The sequence below is a fragment of the Leucoraja erinacea genome, chromosome 4 (genome assembly GCF_028641065.1).
Source record: "Leucoraja erinacea ecotype New England chromosome 4, Leri_hhj_1, whole genome shotgun sequence".
NCBI lineage: Eukaryota > Metazoa > Chordata > Chondrichthyes > Rajiformes > Rajidae > Leucoraja > Leucoraja erinaceus.
This window is the reverse complement of record NC_073380.1, coordinates 91,341,750-91,367,071: the sequence shown is the minus strand read 5'-3', so window position 1 is coordinate 91,367,071 and position 25,322 is coordinate 91,341,750. Positions and strand designations below refer to the sequence as shown.

At 41.2% G+C, this 25,322-nt stretch overlaps 1 protein-coding gene across 10 annotated transcripts in view; it reads right to left on the bottom strand.

Annotated features, from left to right (window-relative positions):
- The window catches only part of ofcc1 (orofacial cleft 1 candidate 1), a 342,172-nt gene that overhangs the window by 179,893 nt on the left and 136,957 nt on the right, over window positions 1-25,322 (bottom strand). For 9 of the 10 annotated variants that reach the window (XM_055634782.1, XM_055634784.1, XM_055634781.1 and 6 more), the window contains 2 exons: window positions 20,079-20,342; window positions 14,981-15,212 (listed from right to left, as the gene is read on the bottom strand). In XM_055634782.1, the coding sequence (XP_055490757.1) occupies window positions 14,981-15,212; window positions 20,079-20,342 (496 nt within the window). The remainder of the gene's footprint in view (window positions 1-14,980; window positions 15,213-20,078; window positions 20,343-25,322) is intronic. The other variant, XM_055634791.1, reaches the window with a different exon arrangement.

Sequence of the window (25,322 nt, the reverse complement as noted above, 5' to 3'; positions counted from 1 at the left end):
AGAGGGCATAGGTTTATGGTGAGAGGGGAAAGATTTACAAGGGACCAAAGAGGCAAATATTTCCACACAAAGGGTGTTTTTATATGGAAAGAGCTGCACGAAGAAGCTGCAGACGTGGTGCAATGGTGACATTTAGACTGATAAATGGATAGGAAAGGTTTAGAGGAATATGGTTAAATGCAGGTAATTGGACTAGCTCAAGTAGACAATTAGGTTGGCTCAGACGAGTTGGGCTGAAGTTTAGTTTAGTTTAGAGATACAGCACAAAAGCAGGCCCTTCGGCCCATTGGGTCCATGCTGGCCAGCCATCCCTGAACACTGACAATATCCTACACACACTAGGGACAATTAACAACTTTACCAAGCCAATTAACCTACAAATGTACACCTTTGGAGTGTGCCAGGAAACCGGAGATCCTGAAGAAAACCCACACAGCTCACGGGGAGAATGTACAAACTGCAGAGACTGCACCCGTATTCAGGATCGAACCCGTGTCTCTGGCACTGTAAGGCAGCAGTTTCACTGCTACGTCACCGTGCCGCACGTTTAATCTGCGTAATTCTACAATCCCATGACTGGTCAGTTGAACAAAAGCTAACAGGACCGGCAACAACTCTCACTCACCCTGCAGTCAGTTGCTTTAAGTAGTAAAACAATGTTCAAACAAAATTAACAATCAATTCCTGTTTCAGATAAAATATCATTCTTCCATGACCAATGAGTGCAAACTGGAATAATAAATCTGTCATCAACAATTATCCATACATAGTTAGCTAAATATTTTAGCTGTGCCATTTTTAACAGGGATTTTCTTCAGCAACTAAACAGTGGAAAATGCAAAGATTTTTGCTTTTGTGACATTCCAGCAGTTGAGAGGTTAAACTAATAAACAGACACTTAAACAGGCAAGATACAGAAGGATACAGTCCTAATGATGACAAATGGGAGATGGTCAAAAAGATCAGAATGGGCATGGTGGCCATAAGGGGCCATTTCTGTGCTATATGACTCAATGACTATGGCATGTCTGCTTACTCTGTGTGTGTGATGAAGAACTGACATCTCATGAGTAAGTTGGTACCATTTTCCTCACCAGTGGAATAAAGTGTGTTCAGCTACTGGTGTGGCCTGGGAGTTATAACATGGCATTTAAGTTATGCAATGAGAGTCGAATACTACTGATCAGAGATGCAAGTCTGCAACTCATACAGGCAAAAACAAATTCAAATAATTAAATCAATCTGGATTTGATTTTTTTTTTTCAAGTTAGTTTTAGCAGTAATAATGATGAAATGTTGACTTCTTGTGAAAACTCATCCAGTTCGGACACAGCCCGGCGGGAAGGAAATTTGTTTTCCTTACTTTGTCCAGTCCGTTTGAGAGACTGGACTCACCTTCATGATGGGCTCGTAACTACAATCAAAGTCCAGGGCCGATAAACAGGTGACAGGCCATTGTCAGGAATACCCTCATCTTATGACAGGCAATTAAACTATATCATTCTAATGAAAATTGTGAAATAATCAGCAGGTCAGGCAGTGTTTGCAGGGAAACAAACAGAGCTAACATTTTGAGTTAATGACTTTTCTTCAGAGCTAGACTGGAAAATTGATTGCTAAAATCATTCTATCGTCAAAGCACCTCGCTAACCACAGCTGTTGTTTTATGCAAGAACTGGAGTAATGCACATTAATTTCTCACACAATTTACAATTCCAAAGAAATCAATCAAACCTTTAAATAGTCAATTGTTACAGGGGGAAAATAATTATAATGTATTAAACTGCAATCCCCTTGAATCCCCTTAATGTGAAATGGTGAAGTATGTAAGAATGAGAGTACATTGAAAAGACCTATGCGCTGAGGCAAAAAATTAAATCCCGTTGGCTGAATAAGTCATATGCCACAAAACAGGATTCGCACATCAGGAATGCTCATTGCCAAGAATTGACAGTGGTGATTAGAGGGAATTTCTGTCAGATGATTTCTTGGGTAATTTATATTGCAAGGGAAGACTTTTTAAACTGTAAATTGATGCATGCTCTTTTAATAATCGGTTTACTGTAATTTTGTTTGCTGCAACAATACCAAATTATGTGTTGCATAAGGTGATTCGTACATCAACTGCAAACATTGGGCCAAACACAAACAGGGATGGAATTATTCACTTAACATGATTTGCTGAACAAAAACTGTGGACAGAAAGCAGTATTGGATTTTCAGTTTCCGTAGTTTTAGCTTTACTTAACATTAAAAAAAAAAATAGGTGCAGGAGGAGGCCATTCGGCCCTTCGAGCCAGCACCGCCATTCATTGTGATCCTGGCTGATCACTTGTTTTACTTCTTGCTTTACTTGTTTTACTTCTAACACATTTAACAGGTTTAGAATAACATGAACACAAATTACTGAGTTACAATGGATGGGCATTTGATTGTCATAGTAGGCGGAAGGGCCTGTTTCTATGCTGTACAGTCCTATGATTACCCCCAAGGCCCACGATGCATTCAGCTATGCCTTAAAATCTTAAATTTTCAAAATAAAATCCGATGTCCAACCTAATGGAACCACTTTAAGATCTTTTCCTTTTTACCTTTCACTTTCTCTTTGTGTTTGCTTTGTTTCCCTCTCTCAATAACATGAAAATCTCTCTCCACTTCCTTTACACTAGTGGGAACACTTCCCTTGTGGGTGATAGGATCTCTTTTGGGAGGTCAAAGGTTGCCCTGGATAGGAAGTGACAAGCTGCGAAATGTAAAAGAACAATTTTTTCCACATGTTCTCGTGCTCTGAAAGCAGTATGGGGTTGTCAGCCAACATCATTTTAAAATGGACCAGGTTACAATGTAACATGCCTGTCAATTTCAATTTATAATTAGAGTGGTTGTATTTAGTTATGAAGTTTTACTGTTCCAGCAAGTTAAATCTACATACCATATACCAGCAAAAGGTGCTCGAAGTTAGCTTTGAAAACTTTCAAAGTTGTTTAAACACGAAAATAAATGTTCTTTTTTGCTCAAGGATCAGTTTTAACTGCAGGATATAAATCAATCCGCTTACTTCCTTTGGGACTAAGAGTAGAATGAAAAAGAATAATCTTATACAGTACCTTGTCGCATATATTTGCATTTATAGTGAGAGATGTTAAAAAGAGCTCCTTGGAGAAGGGACTCCTGTTAGACCATTGTGCATCCACCCAGAAGAAAGCAACATGTCTTCCTACAATGTTAGGACTTGCAAATTGTCCAGATGGATAATTTAAAAGTTGCATAAGTAAAACTCAACATAACTCACATATTCATCAAAGCACGCTGGAAAGTCCCTTATACTTAAGAGAAATTTTAAACTGCTAATCAGTTTATTTATTCCGTTGTTCTGTCCTTTGCCCTTAATACAACTACAATGTTTAGTTTGAAGATAGACACAAAATGCTGGAGTAACTGAGACTTACTCATCTACTTACTACTTACTCCAGCATTTTGTGTCCAGCTTCGGTTTAAACCAGCATCTGCAGTTCCTTCCTATACAATGTTTAGTTTCCATGTTAAACATAACATGATTTGTACCTGTGGCTTTGAGATAGTAATCTTCAATGCTTTTTCAGTGATTTCAACATCTCACTACAATTCATACGTTCAGTGTACAAATGCAAATAGACAAAGTCTATCAGAAATGGGCCAGGAGAATGTATCAATTTCAAAGATCATTAAAGGAAACCTTCTCTTACTTCATCATTTCGTAATGATGCACCTTTAAACAGAATAATCCAGCTAATCTTGGACCACCTCCAGTGACAGAAAGAAGGCTCATCCACTATGGCCCATTCATCTCCACGCGACTTGTCTTAATAAATATAAATCCTGCTGGCATCCAAATTTTATAATAATAATGTTCAACAAATAAATTGAGTTCCATAAAACTGATTGTTGCTTTTTGAGAATTGAGAACCAACTTTAAAGCGTGAACTTGTAAAAATCCAAGTTTACCAACAGCAATTCCAAACTGGTGGATTGGCATGGTAACGGAGGGTACTAATTGTTAGCATTTGAAAAATATACATTTTGTTAAACAGCTTTGCGTAACTGTTTTCGACACTAGCACTTTGCACAAACCTCATATACAAAATTACATGGCAATTGTTTTGTGGTGTTATTTGTCAAGTAATATACACGTTAAAGGAGAAACATTTATGGTTGCAATGAAACAGCAAGAGAATAAGACTAATTTTGATAGCCCTCAAAGGGCTGGCATATGTATAATGGGCTGAATGACCTATTTATGATTCTACAGGTGAATATCTCATGAAGGGAACACACATCCTAACACCCAAGGAAAAATATGGGGGGCAAGTTCTCCAATTGCTTTCTCACAAATAACGTTATGTCCAATAAATTAATCTGCCTGATGTAACAAAGAAAATGAACTGGGTTCCAAACATATGAATATTATTTACCAAAAAGTAATACAATTTGTGCTCATAGTGATGTTTGTTACAATAGGATATGCCTGGAAAAGCATAGCATACTCTGCAAGCTGTACTGCAAAGAAAGCATGTTTATGATTGATAATGCCACTGATGTGAATAAAGTTCTTTATTTGAATTTTCTGGATTGCTAGACAGGTATCACAACCTGATACTCAGAATAACAGTGAACTTTTCTTCAGTGTCACTTTCTATTTTGACTGTTTTGGAGATGGATCTCTCTGAAACATAAAACCATTTCTTTACTTTCTGCCTCTACAACAAGCGATGAAATCCTAAAGATGGGACCTTGTGCCTGTGAGACAGAAGACTTCATTTCAAACCCTTGCAAAGATAAGGAGGCAATTTGGACGCAAAGGCATTTCACCTTGGCTCAAATAACGTGCTTAGAAATTAACCAAAGTATTTGATATATCTTCTTCAGACCACACATTTAAAAATGTATTACATTTAAGATCTACAAAACTGTTCTACTGCAAGATGAAAAACTGTCCTTCGAGAATAAGAGCCAACCGCCAGAAGCAACTTCGTAACCTCACCGCAATAGATGAGGATGTAAGTAATATTCATGTCAAGTGACCACACACATCAGAGGCTCCTTGTTGATATCTTAATGGGATCTAACTCAAGTTAGCATAGACCTCTGAACCTCAGAGGCAACATAATGATCCCTAAGTGGACCTACGCATTAATATAAATGACTGCTAGTCTGCTCTGCAAGAGCTTTAATCTGGAAAAGGTCCTGAGTTTAACAAAACTTTAAGTTCTGTGCCACAGCTGTACTCCAGCAGTAATTTTAGATTTCCCTTGCAACCCATCACAAATACAATAATTACAATGTAATCCAATAATGGTTATCACATTTTTATAACCCCTTGTATCCCACTATTTTCTTTGGCTGCTTCATATAATATTGCAAGAGTTCATTTGTCTCCTAAGAGATTAAAACATATTAATATCTCACCAGAGATCAATTTGGCAACAGACAACCAGGAACTTGAAGTATTTGTTGTATTACTGTCCTTTAATGGGACTTTAAACAAGAACTAATCCAAATGCTTTCCGAGTTTAGCACTGTAAATTAAAAGAAACAATTGAAGTGCACCAGGTTTTCTTTCAATATATTAAACTTCAATGTCCAAGTTAGGCTTTTGTTCTGTAAAGAAGCGTATGTTTCACTGGAAGTATAGGTAAGACAATTATGTGTCACCAGTAGCTCTGAGGGTAGACAGAGAATTGAGGGCTCAAGTCCCACTACAGACACACAAACTTTTAATCTGAAGTTCCAAGGATGTGCAGTATTGTGCCCTTGCTATTCTTGGGAGCTTTCTATGTTGGAAACCGGTAAGTGTGCATTAATGTGTTGCTGCATTAATTATTTCATTGGTTTTAGGATGTGCAGATGTCATGAAAATTACTGCCTGTTTGCAAACCCTACTTCAAATCCGAAGAAATACATTCTTGCCATAGAGGGAGGACAGAGAAGGTTCACCAGACTGATTCCTGGGATGTCAAGGACTTTCATGTGAAGAAAGTCTGGATGGACTCGGTTTGTACTCACTAGAATTTAGAAGATTCAGGGGGGATCTTATAGAAACTTACAAAATTCTTAAGGGGTTGGACAGACTAGATGCAGGAAGATTGTTCTCGATGTTGGGGAAGTCCAGGACAAGGGGTCACAGTTTAAGGATGAAGGGGCAATCCTTTAGGGCCGAGATCATTGGCCAGTTTGTTGGCTATATTTAAGAGGGAGTTAGATGTGGCCCTTGCGGCTAAGGGGATCAGAGGGTATGGAGAGAAGGCAGGTACGGGATACTGAGTTGGATGATCAGCCATGATCATATTGAATGGCGGTGCAGGCTCGAAGGGCCGAATGGCCTACTCCTGCACCTAATTTCTATGTTTCTATGAGATGAGAAAAACATTTTTCACACAGAGTGGTGAATCTCTGGAACTTTCTGCCACAGAAGGTATTTGAGGCCAGTTCATTGGCTATATTTAAGAGGGAGTTAGATGTGGCCCTTGTGGCTAAAGGGATCAGGGGGTATGGAGAGAAGGCAGGTACGGGATACTGAGTTGGATGATCAGCCATGATCATATTGAATGGCGGTGCAGGCTCGAAGGGCCGAATGGCCTACTCCTGCACCTATTTTCTGTGTTTCAACAAACTATGAGATGCACAAAGTGTTGGCCAGAAAACTGCCTTTCATATTGCAGTGAAATCACAGGGCAATTTAATTCAATTGATAGAGAATCTGTAGGACAGCCACACCCAGATTCCAATAATGCACCATGATGTATTGCTACCACCACAATACCGGGATAAGGTCTTATTTGAACCCTTTATCCAACGTAGGAAACTCTCGCATGGAGAGCATCTATTGCCCAAACATTACAACCCTTAAGAAAATGGTGGCAAAACACATTTATTGAATTGTTCCCACAATAATGTTGGACGGGAGTTCCAGTAACAACAAAGGAATGCTAATATATTTCCAAGTCAGGATGAGGGAATACCTGTGACGGTATTCCCAGGTGTCTCTTGCTCTTGTCCTTCTTGGTGGTAGGGACTATTGCTTTGGGAGGAGCAGTCAGAGTAACAAACTGCAGTGCATTTTGTGGATGATAAGCACTGCAGTCATTGTGCGCTGCTGGTGAAGGGAATGACTGATGGGGAGCCCATTAAGAAGGCTGTTTTCTCCCATTTGGTATCAAGCTTCTTAAGTGTTGTTGGAGCTGTGCCTGTCCAGGCAAGGGGAGAGTATTCTATTAGTCTTGGCATGATTTGCTGATGATGGAACAGCTTCTATGGTGTCAACGAAGTGATCCACTCTCTGCAGGACACCAGGCCTCTGACTCTTTCTTGTCGTCACAGAATCATATAAAAACAGATCAAAAGCTATGTATTTAAGAAGGAACTGCAGATGCTGGATAGGGGGTGGGGGGAGGCTTGTGGATGTTCTTCTCCCCACCTCCCCCACCCCCTAACAATCTGAAGAAGGGTTTTGGCCCGAAACGTTGCCCATCTCCTTTGCTCCATAGATGCTGCTGCACCCGTTGAGTTTCTCCAGCATTTTTGTGTACCTTCGGAAGCTATGTATCTTGTTGCAAGTGAAGTCACACCTTTTTAGAGTAAATGTAGCCCCTCACTGGAAGTTATTTATACGATTTCAAGTGGCCATCTTTATAATGCAAGAGCATCTTAGATCTCTAACGTAATCATATTAGATCAAGAATGACATGGGCCTGTCCCACCTACGCAACTATTTCGGCGACTGTCGGCACCCGTCATAGGTCGTTGCATGAGCGGCGATCAGAAAGACACTACGACTCTTTGGGCGACTGAGGAGACTACTCATGGCATGTCGCGGGGTGAAGCCTGTTTGGTCGTGAGTAGTCGCCCATAGAGTTGTACCTTGTTCTCTTCGCCGTTGTATTTTCAACATGTTGAAAATTTTCGGTGATCTGCAACGACCTATGGCGAGTGCCGGCAGTCGCCGAGAAAGTCGCGTACGTGGGACAGGCCCATTACTTCCACGCTGATCGTGTGGATTCTAAGATATGGAAATGAAGGGCACTGAGGGAGTTGGCAGCAAAGTGGGTGGATTGTGAGGCAGTATGTTCCTACCTAAGCTTGTGCTCACAGTAAATGGCAGTGATGTCCTCAACACTGTCCCCCAATGCTCCTTCTGCAGTGTGAATGGTCATGGGCCAGGGATTTCCAGGAGTCAGTGATGGTGTTCTCACCTCCCAGGAATCTTTTCCTCTGATCATTTGATAATCTTTTTTCCAGGACAGAACTCAGTACAAAGTGGCTCTTTCAGGAGTGTGTTGGTGGCGTGTGATTGAGGTCCTCTGGCCACATAGCCACTTAGAGAAGCTAGAGCCACATATGCTGGAGTCAGGAGCAAATTCATCTGGAGGAATTCTATGGAAGGGCAAGCAAACCAATATCAGTAAGTGGGCCAGGCGGCATCTGTGGAGGGAAATGGACAGCCTGCAGTCTCGGTAAAGGGTCTTATCTCATAACACTGACTGTCCATTTTACTCCATAGATGCTGCCTGGCCCACTTATTGATATTGGTTTGCTTGCCCTTCCATAGAAATTGGAGGCGTTTGCAAAGATAACGTTGCATTTACTTTCTTCTAAATGCACAACAGTCATCAAAAACGTTGTAACTAAGACAATTGCATTTAGCTCAACAGTCGTGAATATCTATCCATGAACTTAAAAGGCTTGTATTTAACGCCTCTATACGGCATTAGACAAGAATAACACATAAAAATCAGGCAATATTATGTCTACTTCAGATAACTATCTAGTACATTAACCACGCTCAATGGCTTGAATAACCCAATGACCCAAGTAAAAAAACATTTCCATTGACAATTCATGGGAAAAGCTACCAACCATCAATTAGCAAGCACTGCAAAGCCATCTAATCAAATTAATCTTTTTTTTTTTTTAAACCCAGTAATCCAGAACCAGCAACAACAAAATAATTCAATTACCATGATTAACATTTTCATTTCCCATTCAGACCGATACATTTAGTTAAAAAAACATCTGCAACAGAATATAATTTGGCAGGGAAGATGGAAGGAAAATCATTAAGTTTATCCATAATATTAGTCAATTATGAGAAAGGCTTATGTTCACCTCAGACGCCTAGTACTCTTCAAGGACCCGAGGGTTCGTTGCTGATTCAACCCAGAAGTTAAAAATCTGAGTGTTGGGCTGTTCGCCCACTGCTTACAATTTGTGAATGACTGCCCCGGCCCTACTCCATGAGAGGGGCCTTGCATTGGGCCTTGAATCTAATAATTTTACAAGAAGCAGAATGTCTATCCACGAATTCACCGAAGACAAGTAAAACATGGGGCCACAAGTTTGTCTGAGGTACCAATAGCTTGCAATTTTTTTGCAGTGATATTCCTACTGCAAAATTGTGCACTTTACATTCAAAAAGCAGAGGCAGCAAATCCAGGTCCAGGTCTTACATAATTACAGGAATCCTGATTTGTCTGTATCAGAATCAACATGGTTGACCACACTGAACTCCATGCACCATAGTGTTGTCTACATCTAGATATACCATGATGAATGACTATTTTCAGTATTTTTATAACTATAACCCTTCATTTAAGACACTTAAATGGTTTAAATTATGGCATATTACAGATCATGATCGTAAGACAAAGGAGCATAATTAGGCCATTTTAGCCTATGAAGTCTGCTCCGCCATTCCATTATAGCTTATCCAACCACTCAACTCAACACCATTCTCCTGCCTTCTCCCCGTAACCTTCAACAACCTGGGTACATGATACCGAGTTGGATGATCAGCCATGATCATATTGAATGGTGGTGCAGGCTCGAAGGGCCGAATGGCCTACTCCTGCACCTATTTTCTATGTTTCTATGTTACCCTTACCAATCAAGAATCTATCAATCTTCATTTTAAAAATACCCAATGACCTGGCCTCCACCACCATTGATGGCAATGAATTCCACAGATTCATCAGCCTCTAGCTAAAGGTTAACTGTTTCTGGCTAAACAGTACATTTCAGTTCTAGATCTTTCGGATCTTGTTATCTATTGTCAATTAGAAAATGAATCCTTTCCCACTATGTTTGGTCCTTCCCCTATATATCAATTGTAAACTGTCTCAAAGTTTACATCCCATTCTATGCATTCTAATTTTTGCTCATAACATCTCTTGTGGAAAGTTTTGTGTAAGTGTATCTGAACCACATTCAGCCAGCCACCAATAAAGAATTGAACACAATGAATCAAAGATGGACACATAATGCTGGAGTAACTCAGCTGGTCAGGTAGCAAGCATCAGAGATACTCGATGAGTTACTCTAGCATTTTGTGTCTATCTTTCACTCATCAAGTTCAATTCACTGAGTTCAATCAGAGATGCTGCCTGCCTGGAGAACAGTGGGGAATTTAAAGACTGGGAAAAGATTTCTTCAACCTGCAACCAGATAAAAGATCCGTAAAAGACAACTGGGTGTGGCTGAGAAACTCTTTAAATAATATTGTTACAAATCATGTTCGTCAAAAACTCATTAAGGGCCGTATGCGTCCTCCAATTTTCGGCAAAATTGAAACGTCTCTGCAGTAAGAAAGAAAGTTTTATATCCGTACCAAAAAAAGGGGTACAAAACTGGACTGGGACAACTTTACTAGAGTGCGAAAGCAAGTCGATCGTGCAATTAGGAATGCTCATAGACAACATGTTTCTTCTATTCTTGGGGGAGAGCAACCCAAAGCTTTTTGGAGATGTGTGAAATCCAGACGGACAGACAACACTGGTGTCCAGATGCTTAAAGTGAACAACTGTCTGATCATTGAGGACCAGGCGAAAGCAGAAGCTCTCGCAAACCAATTTCACCACGTTTTCACCTGGGAAGATGTGGAGCCTTCATCATTTCCAGATCTACCGCCCAGCCCGAATGCTGATATGCCTGCTATTAAAATTGAGGTTGAAGGTGTCACAAAGTTATTGCTCAACATCAATACCACAAAAGCAATTGGACCAGATCAGATACAGAATCAAGCTCTCAAGATCACGGCCAAGGAACTGGCTCCAGTTTTGCAGTTTATTTTCCAACAATTGCTTGACTCAAGTGATGTTCAGCTGGATTGGAGGAAGGCTAACATCACTCCACTCTTTAAGAAGGGTTCAACCCCCAACCCAGCGAATTACCGTCCAGTTTCATTAACAAGTACTTGCTGCAAACTGCTGGAGCATTTAATTGATAGTAATCTGATGCGACACATGAGCAAACATAACATTGTTGCTGACAACCAACATGCATTTAGGAGGCATAGATCATGTGAGTCTCAGCTTATCCTGACGACAAATGACCTGGCCAAGCACCTTGATAGTAACGTCATCATGGATTTAGTTGTGCTGGACTTTTCTAAAGCATTTGATGTCATCCCACACCCAGAGACTGCTTCGGAAGCTTGACTTCTATGGTATTCGTACCAACACAAAACGATGGATTTCCATTTTCCTGACAAAACATCTCCAGCGTGTGTGTGTGAACGGAAAGAGCTCCGATTGGCGTCCAGTGTTGAGTGGTACACCTCAGGGCACAGTACTTGGCCCACATCTGTTTTTGCTTTACATAAATGACATCCATGAAAAAGTCGCAAGTATGACCAGACTATTCGCTGATGATTGTTTGCTGTACCGTCCAATTAAGTCAGCTGATGATGAAGATGCTCTCCAAAAGGATCTCGATACAATGGTTGAGTGGTCACAACAATGGGGCATGCAGTTCAACTCTTCCAAATGTGAAACCATGCGTGTCACCAGAAAGAGGAATTCAGGCGAAACATCTTACAATATACTTGGTGCCACCCTTGAAGAATCCAAACAAACCAAGTATCTCGGCATCAAATTGCAGAATGGTCTGCGTTGGAATGGTCAGACTCATCATGCAACGGTGAAAGCAACAAGTGTCCTAAATTTTCTGAGGCACAACTTTCATCATTGTTCAACTTCTGTCAAGGAGAAGCTATACTTCACCCTCGTTAGACCTCATTTGGACTACGCAGTTGCAGCATGGGACCCATACACAAATAAAAACATTTTCTTCCATCGAACGTGTCCAAAGACAGGCAGCTCGATTTGTTACTAACACCTATGAGAGAGAAGCGAGTATCACCAAACTTCTGAATTCTCTGGGGTGGAACCCTCTCCAAGACAGACGTGAAGCTCACCGTTTGACCTGTTTTTACAAAATGTTAAATGGTCAGCTCGACATAGATTACAAAACCTACACCAAACCCAAACCAATTAGGAGCAGATGAGGGCATTCGATCCAATTTGAGATTCCAGCTACCAAGACAGATGTGTACAGCAATTCGTTCTTCCCCCGCACAATTAAAGCATGGAATAATCTTCACCCTACTATAGTTACCCTACCAGATGCAAATAAATTTAAGGTAGCTCTTTCTTCCCAATAACCCTTTCTGGCTTGTCCTCCCTCCACCACCTCCAGTTTAAATCCCATTTGGAATATTTTGGAGGACCAAGAAGGACCAAGAAGAACCAAGATGAACCAAGATGAACCAAGATGAACCAAGATGAACCAACATTGTGATTATGTTGATTGGAGGATAATTGCTGAACAGGACCGGATGAGTCACTTCAGCATTTTCTAACCAGCTTTTATTCCATTCCTAGCATGTGTTTTAAACCAGTCAGCTTCTGGAGATCTGCCTAGTTTATGTCTGAGTACTTCCACCTGATGTTTTAATTTAGCCCAATAAAGTTCTTTCTTCCCCTTAATTTAGGTTTCTTTGCACTGCATTATTTTCACTCTTTCCTTCTACTGTGAAAGTGCATACAGTGTTCACATCTCACAAGTCTGTCTTTCTCTTAGTGCTCAATTGATCATTTATAATTTTATAATAGGATGGAGAGCTCAGTAGCATCATGTCAAAAGGCAACTTCTCCCTCCTTATCAGCAAAACAAATGGACTGATTATCAACTTCTGGAAACAGGGTGGAGCACATGCACAAATCTGTATCAATTGTGCCAAAGTGGAGATGATTCAAGTTCTCAAGCATAAATATTGCCAACAATTTGACGGCTCAACCATATCCACAATATGGCCTAAACAGCACACCGATGCCTCTACTTCCTCAGAGGAGTAAGGAAATTCAGCATGCCTCCATTGTATCTTATCAATTTCTACAGATGCACCTTAAAAACTGTCATATTGGGATGAATCACAGCTTGGTCTAGCAACTACTCTGGCCAAGTCTGCATGAAAATGCAGAGAGTTATAGGCACAGTCGAGTCCATCACACAAACCAGCCTCCCCCCTATCGAATCAATCTACATTTCACACTGCCTTGTGAAAGCAGCAAACATAATTATGGGTTCTAGCTCCAGTTCCCTGCCTCCCAATTCGGACTCAACCCAGACTATAGATACCGACTGGCTATCTGCCGCCATACACGGCAATTCTCCTTCCGTGCTCTACGATCTACTTTGGCTGCGATGTGCCGGCACCAGCAGGACCTCGCTTTGACTCTCCCGAAACTTCGGGCCTCACTCACCCAGACCTGCAATGGACCCTAACTACTTCATCCTACGGCAGATCCACGACTTCAACAAACGATTCCTGGCTCACCTGAACTCCACCAAGGACCTTAAACTCGCCCGCCTCCAGGCCGCTCCCACCGCCGACACTCCGCGACTCGACCGCCTGCAAGCCCCGGCCCCAACGCTGGCCCGCGCCACCTGCCGGAGTCCCGCGATGCCATCTTGGACACGAGGAGCAGCACCAGCAATCACCGCCTCCCGGACCGACCTCAGGCCTGGATCACCGAGGTCGCCGCCTTCGCCGACCTCCACGTCAATGCTGCCGCAGACCTGCACCTGCCCACTGATCACACCGATCCTCGCTGCCTCACCGGTAACTCTGACTATCGCCCCCTCACCGATTACGCCGACCCTCGCTACCTCCCCCTTTCTTCTTCCCGCCCTCCACCTTCACTTCAGTCTGACGAAGGGTTTCGACCCGAAACGTCGCCTATTTCTTTCGCTCCATAGATGCTGCCTCATCCGCAGAGTTTCTCCTGCATTTTTCTCTACCTATGCCAATACCAAAATTAGCTATCCTGTTAAAAAGTAAATGTAAAATGAAAATCAGAAAGATGCACGCGCTGGAAATCAGAATTAAAATCAGAAAAGGCTAGAAAAAAAAATTAGATCAGGCAGTATCTGAAGAAAAAGTAATGGAGTTAATGGTTCAGGTCAAAATACCTTGGTCAGATCTGTAATGTGCTTTAGATGATCAGGGTGCTACATAAATGCTAGTCTTTTCAGTAAACAGAAACACAAAGCAACACTAAAAAATTGTCAAGAATTCAAAGACTAGGCAACCTTTAAATACTGTGACCTAGGTACCACTGATGTGCATTGTCACAGAATAACCAACAAAACAATCATCTATAATTACAGTATATATAGACCGGAGCAATCAGGTAATGCCTACTTAAAAAGAGCACTCAGCCATACTTTCAGCAACAAGGTTTGATTGCCAATAGTAATTCAACATTTGCTGCACACCACCATTTTAATGATAACGATTTGCCAAACAAAATCTTTTAATTTGCATTCATTTAAATTGAATTCTTATCATGTTTTATATTGTTCGGCCATTATTAAATATCTGACCATATTTGTTTCACTTTTCTGTGTCAAGTAATTTCATATTGATTCTTTACAGTAAGCCTCCTTATAAATACACTTAAGAGTTTAAGAAGAGGGAAGAAAACCAAATGAAATGATGAGCACAGTATTGATTGGTGGAAATAATGTCCAGATGAGTAATTCATCTTGCTCCAATGAACACTTCCTATATCGCCTCACAGAGAATGTTCTGTGAAATCACTGTCAAAGGCACATAGTGATTTCCTTTAGGATGAATTAGATCCATAAATCAGGCAAGGTTACTAACCTTGTGCTGGAACTGAAGGCGAACTGCATTTAGGCTGCAGATGGGGATGTCGAAAATCAGTGTGCTGAGGCTGCACTACCTTCAGATCGGGGATGGTATCCACAGGGTTCCCACTGGCTTCCATTCGTTTATTGGCGTTAGAGCATTCAGGGGAGCGGAGCAGTTGCCTAGGGAGCTGCAGCTCCACTGCATGCATCTCCAGTCCAACAAGAGATTTGGGGAGCTTTATTATCTGTGAACGAATTCCAAATCAAAATGTTTATTGTCAATACAGCCAAAATGGCCTTCCACGTCATTTTCAGATTGCAGTTTTGTGATAGCAGCTATAGAAAGTATTAAATACATGATTGTCAAAAAGATAAAGAAACCTTATAAATTGATCCATCTTCATGTTCTGCCCATGGAAAGTTAGTCAAACTGTAATTAATGTAGGTGCTACAGTAGTATCAGCCATTAGTATCAGTCAGATTTACAGAGAACGTATCCATGAGAGTGAATGTGTAAAAATGAATATTGTAAAAATATGACAACAATAATTGCTCACAGATATATCTGAAAAAGCATATTTAAATTTTGGAACTGGGGTACCTATACAGAATGAATAAGTCATGTCTATTTCCCTTAACACAGAATATGTTATTGAAGTTTCAAAGACAATTGGCGGAAAATATTTGTAACCCAAAAGCTGATGGTAGATTGAAAATGGAATGAAGAAACAGTTGTGGAGCAAAACCTTTCAACACATTTCGAAACTATCAGGAAAAGCGCTTGGAGATCTAACTTCCAGGATAAATACCGAGAGCTAAAAGGTGGCATCCTGTTGGCTGAGAGGAGACAATGGATTCAATGGTCTTTGCCATACATTTCTCCAATTTTACAATTATTTTAAAAACATTGTCACTATAAAGAGCAAGAAAGCAGCTGAAAATTGTTACAAAAATAGAGAAAATTGAAAGCAAATAACAAAATTTCAATTAATAAATGTCCCAGGCATGAGGCTGAGGCATGTTTCAGAATAGAATGTGCAATTTTTATGTTTAATGTCAATTGCCAATATTAAGTATTATTACATCCATAAAGTTTAGGCCATTTCTATTATCCCACGGATATCAAAAGGTTTCCTGAAGCATAAGGGCTGGAAGAATAAAGGGCCTGTCCCACTTATGCGACTTTTCAGCAAACTGTCTGCTACCTTCAAGCTCGGCTGAAAAACCGCGAACTGGATCGGCCGTCAGCGATGAAAAGGCGGGGGCCAGGGAATGCGGGGGGGGGGGGGGGGGCGCTGTCTGAAATTCTGAGGGGGGAGGAGGGGAGAGGAGAAGGGAGGAGAAGGAGTGGAGACACTTTTAAGAAGCAAGCCAACTTGTAATAAGCCAGAGATACACAGCTGTGAAGTTTAGCGGGCATTTAACATTACCGGTCGGTATTCCTTGGTTCTGAAAACCCGTGATTACGTTTTTTCCCCCAATGAGTCAATTAAAATGCCCGGTCAACAAAGGAGATTACCTACGGCTACCTACAATGACATGGCGACCCCTCTACCACTTCACTACGAGTTCAAAAGTGTCGATTTTCTCCATGCCGACCAATTTTTACTCGCAGAAAAAATTTCAGTTTGTTGAAAGTTTTTCTTCGACCAAACTGAGGCCGCGAATAGTAACCACTATGCGGGAACTCCTCTCAACCATGAAGGAGACTTACCAGTGACCACCTACAACCATGTGTCGACCATGCTGCGGGCTTGTAGCGAGCGCAAACTCTCCTAAACTTGCAAATAAGGTCGCCATAGTGGGACAGGCCCTTAAATGGTTATCTCACCCCTCTGGTCATGCCTACGTATTGAACAGTAAATGAGAATAAGGATTATTCCAAGAGCAGTACGGCAGTGGGAAAAACCAAGCACTTGCTGCACTGCAGACATGTGAAAGAGGGATCCTGGGATCCTCAGCAATCCCTTCCTTGGAATTGGAGCCAATGGGTGCAAGTGAAATGATTGCAATTCAGGGTCATCACTCTGAGCCAGTGCTGCTCAGGTTGTAGCCCCCGTTATGTCCTGTAGTGCAGAGGCATGTTTAAGGTCATCCTTTTCACCCCTGACCAGGGTGTTGGAAATATGATATAATTTGCACAGACTGCTCTCACAAAAATCATACATTGCAAGCTCTACATCCACTTTTTGCCATATGGTTCCTCTGTATAAAGTCACACAGCCAATCTATATCAGCATGAAACCTATGCACTAGCTTTTTAGCATTTATACTTTATCACTGGTAATAGAGGGTAATATATTATGTTAATTTGATTTCTTATTATTAAAATCTTTAATCTTTCTAGCATATAATGTTGATAAATTACAGGTTTGCTTCCATGATAATTACCTAGCCAGGGCTAACTTACAAGTCCCTTGTGTAAAACTCATGTATTAAATGTATTTGTATTGATTTGGGAGAATGTCGCTGGTGTTTTTTATATGATAATCATCACAGTTGTTGATCTGATGGCAGAATTGTTTAAAATGGTGTTCTTTCATTCCTAGAATTTGGGTTTCAATTTACTTCAGCCTGATTAACTTAAAGGGATGAAGTCAAATGAATTACATTCAGAATCAAACTTAACACAACATACATCATTAAAACAGGATTGAGATAAACGTGTGTTTGATTTGGATAAAAGTAGATCGGTAGAGGACAATTTATACACCAATTTATAATTTTAGGCATATCATTTATTTATCAATTCATAAATATTCTGGGGTGTGGGCAAGTAACCTATCAATTCCTTCAAGAGAGAATTGGATAGAGAGCGGAGAGTAAATAATTAGCTGGCCTACTAGGAAGGAGATGAGAAATGATTAAAAAAGGTAGACAGACTCAACAACATGAATGGACATGTTTCAACCAACTGGTAGACTTTCATACTGTAGTTTCTAAAATAAGTTAGGCAGTAATTCAGTGATGTTGCCTCAGCTGTTAGATACCCCAACTCCCATTCTGTCTCTCCACTCAATGCTCTCCCACATTCAGTCCCCCCCACTCCCACTGTCAGTCTCTCCACTCCCAACGTCAATCCCTCCACTCCAAATGTGAATCCCTCCACTGCAAATGTGAATTTCTCCACTCCCAATGTCAACTCTTCATTCCCACTGTCAACTCTTCATTCCCACTGTCAACCTTCCACTCCCAATGTCAGTCTCTCCATTCCCGCTGTCCATCTCTCCATTCTCACAGTCAGCCCCTCCAATCCCACTGTCGATCCCTTCACGCCCACTGTTGGTTAAGTCGTTTCATTATAGCATTTGCTTCCCAACCTATTTGCCACAACAAACACTACAACTTCAATCGCTAGCAAAAATTCCTCATGAACTTCCTTAACTCTCATCTCCTGTTTCCTAAGTTAAGGCAAGCGATCGCGACACTTTTGGTCTCCCCATTCCACTGAGCATTGGGAGCCCCTTGACAAGATTTCCTCACACCAACCTAAAATTGGGTTCTCAGTGTGGTGACATTGCAATCTAAACCCCACTGACCCAACCACGTTTATACAACAGATGCTTGCATAAACATCCTTCATGTGCCCTGTTTCTTGTCATGCCCCACTGATGCAGTCAATAGAAGGTCAGAGAGCAGAAGAAACCTGAACCAGATAGTGTTGGATCTAGAGTGCGTGAGTACAGGAAAGTAATTTAGTATAGAGAATAGTCTCATGACAGGGAAGCAGAGATCTATAATTTTGGGCATATCATTTTTTCTTAAATGTACGGGGGTGTGGAGTGAAAATGAATAATTTGAAGGAGATGGGAAATGAGAGGACACTCTTTAAAGGGTAGTCGGACTCAATGGGAATAAATGGCCATTTTTCTATGTTAAAATACTCAGGGATTCTGTGAAGATTGGTGATTACACTTCATCCCGCTTCACGTCATCACGTTCTCAGGTTCTCCTGTCCACACCTATCTCCCCCCTACTCCTGTTAGTCTGAAGAAGGATTTGAGTATAGGAGCAGAGAGGTTCTACAGTTGTACAGGGTATTGGTGAGACCACACTGGAGATTTGCATACCGTTTTGGTCTCCTAATCTGAGGAAAGACATTCTTGCCATAGAGGGAGTACAGAGAAGGTTCACCAGACTGATTCCTGGGATGTCAGGAATTTCATATGAAGAAAGACTGGATAGACTCGGCTTGTACTCGCTAGAATTTAGAAGATTGAGGGGGGATCTTATAGAAACTTACAAAATTCTTAAGGGGTTGGACAGGCTAGATGCAGGAAGATTGTTCCCAGTGTTGGGGAAGTCCAGAACAAGGGGTCATAGTTTAAGGATAAGGGGGAAATCTTTTAGGACCGAGATGAGGAAAACTTTTTTCACACAGAGAGTGGTGAATCTCTGGAATTCTCTGCCGCAGAAGGTAGTTGAGGCCAGTTCATTGGCTACATTTAAGAGGGAGTTAGATGTGGCCCTTGTGGCTAAAGGGATCAGGGGGTATGGAGAGAAGGCAGGAACAGGATACCGAGTTGGATGATCAGCCATGATCATATTGAATGGCGGTGCAGGCTCGAAGGGCCGAATGGCCTACTCCTGCACCTATTTTCTATGTTTCTATGTAAGGAGGGCCAGATCCAAAACATAGTCTGTCCATTTTCTCGCACTGAGTTACTCCAGCAATTTGTTTTTTCCCCTCAAGATTACAGCAACAGCAGTTTTTTGTGTCCCTCAGGTTCAGGGCTAGTCACACCTCTTGTGGGCACCCTGTGGAATTCACAAGGGGATGCTGTAGGGTGGCAGATCTGCACCATGTCTGCCCCCACTTTTGCTTTCCTGGCGAATTGTGTGACAAAGTAAAGGAAACACATCACCTTCATCTTTATCTTAATATTAGCCTGCATTAAAAATCCACAGCTTCAGTACAAACTATAAATGCACAAAGCACCAGGCTACTTAAGCAATGAAAATGAAATGTTAAAACATCCTTTAAGGAATAGCCAAGGTGTTAATGGCGACTGAAGCTCATTGCTTGCGAGACACATAAAGGTGAAAGTGTTGTAGTTTCACTGTACTTCAGCTTGATACAATTCACAATTACCATTTTCACAACTCCGTACCTGCAAATAGAGGTTGCAGACCCAGTGATCTACATCTGATGACATAAGAGCCTCGATTTTTCGGAATTCATCTATTTTATGGTCCTGGTGGCCTCTTAAAAAGGGACATTTATATTTGCCTTCCAAAATCTCCAACTTGCCATTGCAGACGGGAAATGCTCCCCACGCCACAGCCCGGTCAATGCTGCTATTAATTCCATGCAGTAGGAAGAGTTCAAAGATTAAGGTCATTCCTGCTTTGAGTTCATTCACAGAAGGCAACACCTTGTGGAAAGATAAACATTATGCAATTTAGACTCACACTTGTTTCTGGCATACTCACAATGGGCCGAATGGCCTCCTTCCTGTCTGTCTTCGTTCCCATTCACAATAAAGAGCTCACAACATCACAAATGAGGGCGGCACAGTAGTAGAGTTGCTGCCTTAAGGGCCTGTCCCACTTACGTGTCCTTGGCACGCATATTACGCGACCCCGTGGTCGCGTTGATCCGCGATGGTCCTGCGAAGGTCGGACGCGATTACGTGCATATGCACAGCTGTCTGGAGTGCGTGACGTCATTTCAAGATGGACACAAAGCTGGAGTAACTCAGTTCGACCGGCAGCATCTCTGTGGAGAAGCAATGGGTGACGTTTCAAGTCAAGACTCTTCTTCAGTCTGAAAAGAAGGGTCTTGACCCGAAACGTCACCCATTGCTTCTCTCCAGAGATGCTGCCGGTCCCGCTGAGTTACTCCAGCATTTTGTGTCTATCTTCAATATTCTTGGCCCCACTCTGTGGGGGATGATCCGGACCGCAACGGCCGTGAGCCCCAGGCCGAGCTCGGCGATCGTTTGCCTGTTGCTGCTGCTGTTGAAGGTGAGACGTTGCGTCGCGCCAGGGTCTTGAGCCTGTCCCACTTTGGCCCCTGTCAGTTCCGCGACAGGCCGTTGGCTCGCGAAGATTTTGTTCACTACAAAATTTCGGAGCCCCGCGCGATGTCGCGCACAACTACATACCCCTCCGCGCTTCTAAGTGGGACTGGCCCCACGCGGCCATACAATGCCCGTGCGCCTCAACGCGACCACAAGGTCGTGTCGTTTACGTGCCAAGGACACGTAAGTGGAACAGGCCCTTTACAGCGCCAGACTTTTCAGTCCGGTTCAATGCTGACTACAGGTGCTGTCTGTACGGAGTTTGTGCTTTCTCCCTGTGACCGTGTGGGTGTTCTACGGTTTCCTCCCACACTCCAAAGTCGGACAGTTTTGTAGGTAAATTGGCTTGGTAAAATAGTAAATTGCCCCTATGTGTAAGGATAGCGTTAGTATGTGGGATATTGCTGGTCAGCGCTGACTCAGTGGGCCGTAGGGCCTCTGTATCTCTAAAGCCTAAAACTCCAGGCAGCACTTGCCTCATGGGGACCAATTAACTAGGACGACACTTTGAGCCAAGTAGCAAGTAACATTTCCAATGTCCGTATTATACAAATGTGCACAAATATTATATGTGCATACAGGAAGATCCTGCTCCTCTTCTCCTTTTCTCAGTATTACAGCTAATGTTGAGGGAGATAGAAAACAGAAAAACTGTTTTATTCTTCAGAAATCCCCATGGTTCGACATGTGGCATTCCCTTGTAACTCAGCAGGGCCCATTTCCTGTGCTCCCTTGAATCTCTCCGGTGACACATACGGTGGATGATCTAGAAGTTGAATTTAAAGGGAGTGTGAAGAAAATTCACGGGGCCCTGTGGCCTGTGCTCTTTTTAAACAAGCAGGGTTCATTGAAAAATATATTGTCTTATGTGTGATTTACAAAGAAAAAGTGATTTCAAAAAGCGTGTTGAGGTATTAATAGGAATAAGATCCAATGGTGGAGAAAACCTATCAGTCATGTACCACCGAGGTCCCAAGCAGCGACGTTAGCATGTGCCTTGCATTTATCTATACCTTAACCGTTTTCATAGATTAAGGATTCTCTCGTGTTCTGTTCCATTTTCTCCTCTATCCCGAAGCTCTACATGAAAGCCTCAGAACATTCCTTTTCCGGCTATAAACTGTTAATGACAACTTCTAGATCATCTTATGTGCAATAAATGCAATCTCCCCAAGCTAGATTTCCCAGAATCTCATTCACCACAGAGACACGGAGCGTGAATATTAAGGCATATTAACACAAAACCTGCTCACAAGACTTTTGATTGAAAGTGTGACATTCTAATATTTTTTTGCAACTTACAGAACCTCAAAGAATATTTTAATTATAAAAATCAATACCCAAATTAGGTACGTGGAATTCTTCAGTAATCCATTGAAACCAAGGTGACAAGCATTGTCTTAAATGTCAAATAGTCAATAGTGAAAAGCGTTTACCAAAACTGAACAAAGAAACAAACAATGTTCTCTCATTGCCAAGTGTTTCATAAACATCAAGCTTCACCTTCTGTCCAAATTAAACAATGGCTCAATTGCCAGGAAATAAACATGGTATTTAGTGAAATCACCGGCCAATGAAGATGAAAAATTAAGAAACAGCAAATTTACCCTGCCTAATGTGCATATTAAACAAAGCAAGCATTCAGATGTTGTCTGTTTAACTAACATCCTTCTAATCTGATTAGAATAATGCAATAGAATGTACTATCGTGACATTCTGTGAGTGTAGATGTAACAAGCTGTCAGTAAATATGTTCCTTGAGTTTGCTTATGTAATAGAGTAATAAATAGATTGAAACTAAGCTGCTGTTTTCAAACAAGTGATTGTTGGTTGTAAAGGTGTTAAGTCATTTCTCTGCAGCAGAATGGTGGTAGGAATTGATGTGTGTTTATCATGCTGTGAGACTCAGCATGGTCCAGAATTGACTGAAAAACACCAGAGTGTCCAGTGCACAATGTAACTACATAAATACATTTGAAGCATTGTGATAATTGTTTGTTAATAAATCTCTTTTGCCCAGGATATGATTCATTAAAAGTTTGCAGTTTCATTCCACTCAATGTGAGTTGTTGCTGGAGATTTGTTTTAATATCAAAACATTATTTTTGCTATATTTTCTCTATTTTTAATTGTAATTGTTCTTCCTTTGGTCTTAATCTCTTTAAATCACTGATGGGCAATGAATTCATACATTCTAATTCATCTCTTGGTGTTTATTTCTCAATCCTTAACTCCCATGGTTACCAGATTTCATCAGAAAATCAGCTTACACTTGCAACAACTTGCAGGGCAATATGTTTTACGACCCAAATGTATCCAAACATGTTTAAGGAAGGACACCCACTGCAAGATATTGAGCCATTGTTGTGTTGGATGTTCTGAATTTACCTGAGGGGTTCAATAAAGTATTTATTATTATTATTATTACTTTGATATCTATCACACAGAACCCCTGTGAAAACTGTATCATGACAATTAGACTGTGTTCGCACCAGGTGCCTCTGCCATTTACTTGCCCTGTACTTCAATAATGCCTTTTGCATTCATTTATAAACTTGGAAACAAATACATAATCCAAACTTGAACATGCAGTGTTCTTTCTCCTTAGAGGGATAAAATGCTAAAACTTTCTACCAAACTTCAGTGTGAGAGTACTTTCAACACAAGCTCGTAGAGGTTCGATAAGGCAGATCGTGGCTAAGGGCAACTAGGAATGGGAGATAAATATTGCTGGTGAGACCTATTTCCCACGATTTCAAAACTTTCTTGTCATATATTCTTGTCCTTGTCCTTGAGACTCTTGAAAGGCGCCCATAAATAAATTTATTATATATTCAATTTTGAGGTTCTATGTATCAGTGACAAGCCTAACATAAATTATCAGCCATCCCCAGATGCTCCTGAGGAGGAGATGGTGAACCAATTGATGCAATCCTCTGGTGACGATGTTCACATATAACCATATAAGAATTACAGCACGAAAACAGGCCATCTTGGCCCTTCTAGTCCATGCCGAACACTTATTCTCCCCTAGTCCCATCTACCTGCACTCAGACCATAACCCTCCATTCCTTCCCCATCCATATATCTATCCAATTTATTTTCAAATGATAAAATCGAACCTGCCTCCACCACTTCCACTGGAAGCTCATTCCACACAGCTACCACTCTCTGAGTAAAGAAGTTCCCCCTCATGTTACCCCTAAGCTTCTGTCCCTTAATTCTCAAGTCATGTCCTCTTGTTTGAATCTTACCTACTCTCAGTGGGAAAAGCATATCCACGTCAACTCTGTCTATCCCCCTCATCATTTTAAAGACCTCTATCAAGTCCCCCCTTAACCTTCTGCGCTCGAAAGAATAAAGACCTAACATAGTGGGGAAAAAGTTCCAGGATTTAGGCCCAGCAGTGATAAAGACATAATGATCTATTTCTAAATCATTGCATTTTGTAGAAGTTATACACTGTAGATACTATTCAAAAGATTGAGTGCCAATAAAGATGAAGTATACAGAGAGGTCAGGACCTGATGTAAATCATGAACATTGCTGCTAACCAGATGAGCCAAATGCACTGTCTATATAATAACTAGGATGCCTTGTCCTGGTTCTTGAGTATTGATGAAACTGCAGTCATCCGGACAAGGGGGGAATCTTCATTCACACTCACAAATTTTGCCCTGTAAATGGTGGGAAACATTTGCAATAGCAGAAAATGAAGAGGATACCTAGCCTCTAATGTTTTGTAAGCATAGGATTTATGCGGTGGGTTTGGTTGACATTCTGCTCGGTTACGAACTTCAGGATACTAAAGATGAATAACAGTGGCTGGGGGACCACTGATTGACAAGGGGAGGTGGATAAACACTTTCTTGTCAAAATTGATCACTATTTGGCACTTTTGTGACACTAATGTTATTTGCCATCTATTTGTCAATTATTGTTACAAAAAATGATAATTGCTCCACTTTGTCAGAAATATGTTTGCATGATTGATGTAAACCAGAAAAAAGCATCACATTCCCCCTCAATTCCAAAGGAGGTATTAATTAGGCTGTGATACCACAGTTTTCTGAAGTCCATTCAACTTATAAGTATTGGCAAAACTAATAGACAAGGAAATGAACAATATTCATTCATTGTTGTCGCCAAGCATTAAGGCTACTGCTGGACTATAAATCAAATATAAAAGACATTATTTTACAAATATATTTCCTTTTCTGAGAAAAAAAAATTATAAACCAACCAGACTTATATATTCCTTGCCCCGATACATTATGGTCTTGCCTACAGTACTTTTGTGATGTGTGATTGGGAAAACTTGTGAGGTAGTAT